Source organism: Orcinus orca, chromosome 19, assembly GCF_937001465.1.
Source record: "Orcinus orca chromosome 19, mOrcOrc1.1, whole genome shotgun sequence".
Lineage (NCBI taxonomy): Eukaryota > Metazoa > Chordata > Mammalia > Artiodactyla > Delphinidae > Orcinus > Orcinus orca.
The window spans coordinates 40428879-40436521 of NC_064577.1; the positions used below are offsets into that span (position 1 = coordinate 40428879).

The 7643-nt window shown below is 48.7% G+C and overlaps 1 protein-coding gene across 2 annotated transcripts; it reads right to left on the bottom strand.

The window, feature by feature from the left end:
• Positions 1-22: 22 nt before the first annotated feature.
• Positions 23-7012, bottom strand: PSME3 (proteasome activator subunit 3). Of its 2 annotated transcripts, XM_004282843.3 has the most exons (11): positions 6667-7012; positions 5953-5985; positions 5767-5829; positions 5465-5569; positions 4015-4063; positions 3349-3461; positions 3067-3135; positions 2863-2930; positions 2709-2763; positions 2497-2583; positions 23-1882 (listed from the first exon to the last, which is right to left on the bottom strand). In XM_004282843.3, exons 1-11 carry the CDS (start codon positions 6706-6708, stop codon positions 1802-1804), a joined length of 765 nt encoding a protein of 254 aa, XP_004282891.1. In that variant the 5' UTR covers positions 6709-7012; the 3' UTR covers positions 23-1801. The 2 variants fall into 2 exon arrangements, with proteins under 2 accessions (XP_004282891.1, XP_033266655.1); XM_033410764.2 differs by lacking the exon at positions 5767-5829.
• Between the last annotated feature and the right edge of the window lie 631 nt (positions 7013-7643).

Here is a 7643-nt window from a genome sequence, read left to right on the forward strand (position 1 = left end):
GCATCGCATCAGGGTCTGCAGCTTTAGAAAGAGGTCAAAGTACCTGTATTTTTAATAATTTCTTGACATGGTAAAAGAATTTTACATTACGATCCAAGGGTGGTAAGGTGAGGAGGAGGGACATGGGAACAATCCAACAAACAAAAAGGGAAACTGAGAAACACATGGTGGGAGGACGGAACATTTTAGCTGGAAGGGGTCTGAGGGTGGGTAGGGGCATTGCCCAACTAAAATGCAATTGGTTTGTTACTGAGTACTATTCATGGGAAGACAGCATCCTAACTCCTTCTCTAGAGCACACTGGGAGGAAAAATGATGCATCCAGATGGAAATATGATTGGGGGCTGCAAGACAGAGACGGGGGTAGAATAAAAGTCAGCAACAGACACAGAGAATCACCAGCAGACTCTCCAGTAGTGGTAGAATAGAAGTGGGGGTTGATGAGGGCTAACACAAAAGCTGTGACAAGTGACATCTCTGGAAGATTTGAGAGATAAGAGGCAACTCTTCTATGGTTTTGACTTGCCCAGCAGATTTCCACATACACACAATGTGTACATGCATGTGTGTGCATGCACACACATACACACACAAGTGACCGCTTTCCCTGGAAGCACAATACTATAAATAAGAAAACATTTTTCCCAAAGGGAAAACCCAGTAGGAGCAGCAGCATCTGGCCTCACAGCTGCAGACACCCCCACCCCAATTTACAACTGGCCTGGGAAGAGGAAACCGGGATTCAGAGGACCAGCCTTTGCAAAAATGCCCCAAAGGACCCGAATCACAGAGGAAGGGGAACCCACTACCCCTGCTTCTCATCTTTCAGTTGTCCTCCAACTCACCAGCCTCGGGCACCAAGAGGCTACAATACCAGGAGACAATGGGCCCTGGTGGATGAGAAGTAAGACACCTAACACCTTCTGAACAGGGGTGGGTGTGTGTGTGTGTGTGTGTGTGTGTGTGTGTGTGTGTGTGTGTGCGCGCGCGTGTGTGTGTGTGTGTGTGTGTGTGTGTGTGTGTGTGTGTGTGTGTGTGTGTGTGTGTGTGTGTGTCAGAGACAGGGTTTGGGGGGGTGGGTAGGGCTGGGGGGAGGGGGGCATCAAGTAACAGAGTAGGAAGGCATGTGTGTGCTGCATGTGTGTACGTGTGTGTATATGACACACATATGTGTATGTGAAAATCCTAGTTATAAAAACATCTGAAGCAGCTAGGGACTTGGCAGAAGGTCTAAGGTGTTTCTTGTCATGATCAGGTTCAAGGTGCAATGTATATAGATGGGAAACCCGAAGTCATCACCAGGGCAACTGTGGCAGGGAGGATGCAACGTCTCACTGTCAAGGGACACTAACCTCCCATCAGGAAGAAAGGAGCTGGTCCCCCACACTCTGCCCCAGTTCCTACAAAACACCTAGCACTCTCCTTCCAGTTCCCTCAGTTTCTAACCAACTGATCATCAAGAGGAAGAATATACAAAGCCCAAGACACAGGAGAAAGCCAGGGAGAAAAAACACAAGTATTCTTGTGCCAATATCCTGCGTACATAAACCTGGAGGTCTCCAGAAATTAGGACAGGGGGGCGTGGGGTACTAGGGAAGGAAATAGAAGAGTTCCTGAGGCCTGAAAAAGAGGTAAACACGTCACAGAACTACATGAGAGTTTCATTAGGCTCTAACTAAAAACAGAGAGAGGGGTGATTACTACTTCCAGCCAGTTTCCCCATCACGATAGTCATGTAACAAACCAAGGCAATGTCGGTCTTGAGCCAGACTCACAGAGTCCCCTGGCCCTGGCCCTGGCCTCAGTACAGTGTCTCTGCATTGCTGCTCCGGGGCCGTTTGATCTTCTCGATATTTTTCAGGATCATGTCATGTAGAGTGACCTGGGAGAAGAGGAATCATGGACTCACATGTCTGTTGTACCCCTACCTCACTAGGAAAATAAGACACCGCCACAAACTCCCAAGCAATCACTCACATAACCTGGATCTCACTCACCTGAATCTGAATTCAGCATGGCTGCCCTACTACCAGGGCACACCTGGGTATATCCAGGGCCCAAGGTGTGCCCTACCCCAGGCACACCTGGGTATATCCAGGGCCCAAGAGTCTAATAAATTACATTTACTGAGTACTTAACATACCAAGAATTGCACTGGGTCCTTTAATGTGTTAACTGAAGTTTGAGGTTAAACTTGCCCAAGGCCACACATTACAGGTAGGATTGGTTCTAAACCTAAGCCTGACTCTAACACCCACATCTTCACCCCTATTCTATGTTGTGCCCTTTCCCATCCAGGTAGAAAGAAGGGAGATGCCCAGCTAGATACCTTCAATGACCTCATAGCTCTCAACACTTGGCTAATGGGCAGAATTTGTTCCACTCATTTTACCTCCACCCCCGCCCTCCATCTCAACCTCCAGAGAGTGGCAAGAAAATGGTCACCAGAACTAAGAGAAGCCAGAGCAACTGTGGGCAGGGACCAAGGTTACTTACATATTGATTCCTTAGCTCTGATATGATGAGCCGAAGGCTGATATATTCTTTCTCATCAATCTCTGTCACGGTGCGGCGATAGTCCTCCTGAGAGCGGGGTGGAGAAAAGGCTAGTTCCCAAAGCCTGACTGTCCCCACATGGCTCCTCCCAGGAACAGCCACTCCTCCCGGTCCTACCACTTCCACCCTCGGCCCACAAAACCCTTACTTACCACATGGGGATATTTAGCTATTTTAGAAACCAATTTGGCTCTTGTAATATAATATCTGGAAGGAGAGAGAAGAGGAGGAAGCTGCAGGAGACCCTGGACAGTGCTTACCACCTCATCAGCCCCCAATTCCCGGGCCAAGCCCAAGCAGCCCTACCTAGATATCTGGTCCAGATAAGATGCAGCTTCACTCTCAACAGTTCTTAGTTCTGCAACTGTCTCCTCCTGAAAAAACAACTGAGTCAAAAGTCACTTCCATATCACCCCAAGGCAGACCAAAGAGAAAGGGAAAACAGAAAAGCAGGGGAGATGAGATTACCTCCCAAACCTTCCTCTCCAGTTTCTAATGCAAGCACATTACCTGAATGGACACCCCAAAGTTGTTCCCATCTTCTATCCTAGGAATCAGGAGTTGTACCCACATTTTGACCTGGAGGGTGAGGAGACCAAAATATACATATGAGGACCTTGGCCTTTTCTACTGAAGCCACGAAGTATACAATTCATGCTGCTGGGGCCAGATGTCAGGAGCACAGGAGCCAAAATAGACTTCCAATTCCCACATCATCTCCACGCCTCCAGCCCCATATCCATCATCTTGCATAGTTCAAGCCAGGCTATTTGGGGTCAGCCCCTGCCTCACCGTGTTGCATTTCTCGATCAGCAGCCGGATCTCAGGCTTCACTTTTTCAATAATGTCCACCAGCTGCTGGTTGCTTTTTAGCATCCCATTGGGCATCACGAACACCTTGGTTCCTGGCAGGGACATGAAGAAGGTTAAATGATTTGGATGGAAGGCAGGACATAGCACTCCACCCCTTTCTCTCTTTCCCAGACCCATGAGATGCTATGACCTCTGCCTTTTATCTGTCACAACTCTATCTATAAACCTTGACACCCCCAACGAAATCAAAAAGAGAACGCATGGATTAGCAAATGGGTGTCTAAAGTATCCCAAAACTCTGAAGAATAAAAAAATTAAAACATGCTCTATAGACTTAATGTACCAACTATTACTGAAGAGGAAAAAATGATATGGAACTGTGACTTCTGTGAAAAATCTGTGATGTGTAGCCACTTCCAACCTCTCTCCCTTGGCAGTCCACACTAAGACAAACCCTCCCTATTAACTGGAAAATTAGGTTTACAGTGCTAAATAATGACAATGCTTGGAGGACTTGGGAATGCTAACGTCTGGGAAATAAATTCAGATCCTGCTTCCTGGCCAGGAGAACACAAGATTCATCCTGCATCTCAGGGCTGCAGGCCACGAAAGGCTGGGGTGGGGTACAGTGAAGGGAGCTCTTACCCTGGAAGGCCTCTTCACATTCATCCAATCTTCGCTTCTTGTAAGTGGGCTAAAGATACAAAAAGATGGGAATTAGCCTGCTTGACACCTACATCCCCATCATAAGCTACCCTTCGAGCAAGTTTAATCCCCTCCTCGACCCCATTATTAATTTACACACAATTTACTAAGCACATACAAGGCTTTAAGAGAAGATTCTTGGGGGCTCCCTGATGGCGCAGTGGTTAAGAATCCGCCTGCTAATACAGGGGACACGGGTTCCAGCCATGGTCTGGAAAGATCCCACATGCCAGCGAGCAACTAAGCCTGTGTGCCACAACTCCTGCACTCTAGAGCCCACGAGTCACAACTACTGAGCCCACGTGCCACAACTACTGAAGCCCACATGCCTAGAGCCCATGCTCTGCAACAAAAGAAGCCACCACAATGAGAAGCCCATGCACCGCAAAGAAGAGTAGCCCTCGCTCGGCACAACTATAGAAAGCCCGCATGCAGCAACGAAGGCCCAACGCAGCCATTAATTAATTAATTAAAAAGATTCTTGCCACAAAGCAACTTAAACTCTAGTTGGGAAGACCAACCTTTCAAGAAATATAACAAATTAAGCAATTAGGTGTAATTCCCTGGTGGTCCAGTGGTTAGGGCTTGGCACTTTCACTGCCAGAGGCCTGGGTTCCATCCCTGGTTGGGGAACTAAGATCCCACAAGCCGTGCGACATGGCCAAATAAGTAAATTTAAAAAAATTTAAAAATTAAGCAATTGGGCAGGGGGATACTATAAAAAACAGGAAAAATGAAGCACTGAATGCAGAGTTAGGATAATTAAGGGAATAAATACAAATCTGCTGGTTCCACAATGAAATGCGATATTCAATCAACAAACATGTATTTAGCACCTGCTATGTACCAGGAACAATGCTAGGTGCTGGGGATACAAAGATAATTAAGATAGTTTCTGCTCTCCAGAATTGCAAGTTCTATCAATGAGACAGTAATGCAGACAAAGAACAATACAGTACAGTGTCATCAGTGTTATAATAAAATGTGGATATATAGCTGATAAAAACTAGGCACTAAAGATACACAAAGACTAGGACTGCAGTTACATAGCAAGAAGAACTGTTCATTCCATAACAACACTCAAGACACTGAAACGGGTAAGAAAAGTCTTGCCTAGAGTCTTGGGGACAGACCAGATCACCTGAGGGAACCTGTAGCTATTTGTCCTATTTTTAAACTCACTCTAACAGAGTAACATTAACATATTCACTTCATGCTACAAATGAAAATCAGGATCTAAAGGGGGTGTACTTCAGTCATAACATCTGTAAGAATCCTCATTCCCAGATCCAAATCCCACTGTCCCCTCTATATATGTTCACACTGAGCAGGGAATAATGAACAGAGAACCTACTGCTTCCGAACACAAAGATAAATATACGACACTTACACCGTCCAGTCCATCATGGCTATTGGTGAGAAGAATGGGGTCAGGGACTGGGAGATTCATGTCTGAGTGGATCTGAGTTAGGTCATGGATGTTTAGGATTGGTTCCTGAAAGAGAGAAGCCCACCCCGAAAACATTAGTTTTTTTCCAAGATGAACAAAGAAGTATTTCATTTAAAGGGCAAGAAATGAGAGCGCTTTACAGTACAAAACAAAACAGAATTAACACGTGACTTGTCCCATTTGACAGAAAGACCGGGGGCAAAAAAATGGGGGAATCTGAGAAAAAGAAAAGCGTCTCTCACCTTCAAAAAACTATCAAGTTCTAACAATTTCTTTGGGAAAAAATTTGCCACCAAGTCTTCTGCCTAAAGATGAGGGAAAATACAACCGAATTAGTAACTGTGGGAAAGTCTGTCTCTACAGGTATCTCTCCTCTGGGGAACTCCCGACTATTAACCAACATTCATTTTTCTATTTATTTCACTCACCTCACTTGTGATCCGTTCCCTGAAAGAATCTACCTAAAATTAATAAAGAAAACAATTCACTAAGAGTAAGTCAGTACCTGGCAACAGAAGTATGGGCAGGATGGGGAAACCCAAATCCAACTGTCTTCCCCTCACCTTGTAATCGTAATGAGAAGCTGAGAGGCCCCCAGACTGCAAATACTTTTTTTCTGAGGATCCATTTCTCCATCTCAGGAGAGGGAAGCCGGGCTTGAGGGCAACACCCGCCTGTCTTCCCTCCCTCCCTCCCTGTTCTGAAGCTGTCTGACTTTAAGAGCAGACAAAAGACAGGTAGGTGGGGGAGGTGTGAGCTCACAAACGTTGTCAACCACCATCCAAATCTGGCCCAGGATACGAGGCAGGCCTGATGCCAAGGGCAGGGGCAGCAGCAGCGTCCGGAGGCGGGGACGCTGCTGGGCTGGGGGACTTCCAGCTGTCACTGGCCTAAAGAACTTAAGTCCACCATGTGTCCGCAGAGGTCTCCCCGGGCTCTCCACTATTAGACGGGGTACAGAAGGCCATCCCATATTATCCTCTCCCCCGATGCTGTCCCGGGAGTGGGGGGCTGGGCTGAGCCGAGCGGAAGCTCAGGGCTGGTGTCCCCAGGGAGACAAAGACGCCGTGGGGAGTGGGGAGCCGGTCAGACTGCTCGGGGATCGAAGCGAGGGGTAAGGAGGCCCGGGCCGGTGCCGTTACCTTGAGCTTCACTTCCTGATCCACCTTCAGCAACGAGGCCATGGCCGGGCCGGGCCGTGTCCGCTCCGCTGGAGACCGGAGGCGCTGTGGGCTCCGGGGAGGGGGTCAGAGGGAGGCGGGAATGTCGGCTGCTTTCGGGACGCGGCCGCCCTCGCTGGCTCACTCACTGCTCTCTCGCTCCCTCCCTTCGTGCCGTCCGCCCGCCCGCCCGCCTGCTGCCTGTGCCTTCTGCCTGCTCCCTCTCTCGCTCGCCCTCCCGGCTTTCGCCGCTCACGCCGGAAGTTACGTCACAGACAACCGCCGGGATTTCGGCGAGGATGCGCACAAGCCCTGCGCAGCCGCGCTGAGGTTCGGCTCTGGACATTCTTATTTCCTGGCTCCTCTCCGCTCTACGGGTGAAATAAAAGGGAGTGCGGCCAAGGGTGGTTTAGTGAGATCTGAGGCTCAAAGAGACTCGGGGATTACTTGCTTCTCTGTTATCCCGGCACTCGCCTTCTCCGAAGGGACCTTCGGAGCCGCTACCGCCTCGAGCGGGGACCCGACCGACGACGCCGTCGCGCCCCAGTGACGCCGTCGCGCCTCGACCTGAGGAAGCCGACGGTCCCCGCGCTGGGTTTGGGGCGTCTAGTCTGTGATTTCTGCCGCCTCCTTCTCTTGGCCGGAGCTCTAGTGTTAGGCTGGAGCCTAACAGAAGACAAGTCCTGTTGCACCAGGCTTCCCAACCTTTCTCTGCCATGTAGCCACTTAATCTCATACACTTTCACCTCAGTGATCAACTGCCTGATGGATGGGCAAATTGATGCCTGGAGGCCGGTAGTGCTTGTCCAAGGCTGCACAGTGTTTCCAGAAAATCCAAGACCAGAACTCAGATCTCCTAACTTCTAGGGCAATGCTGTATCCATTTTCCTCATGGAAGGCAGAGTCTCTAACCCTTAATTCACCCACTCATGGTCTCTTAACATTGGTTATTTCGCTCT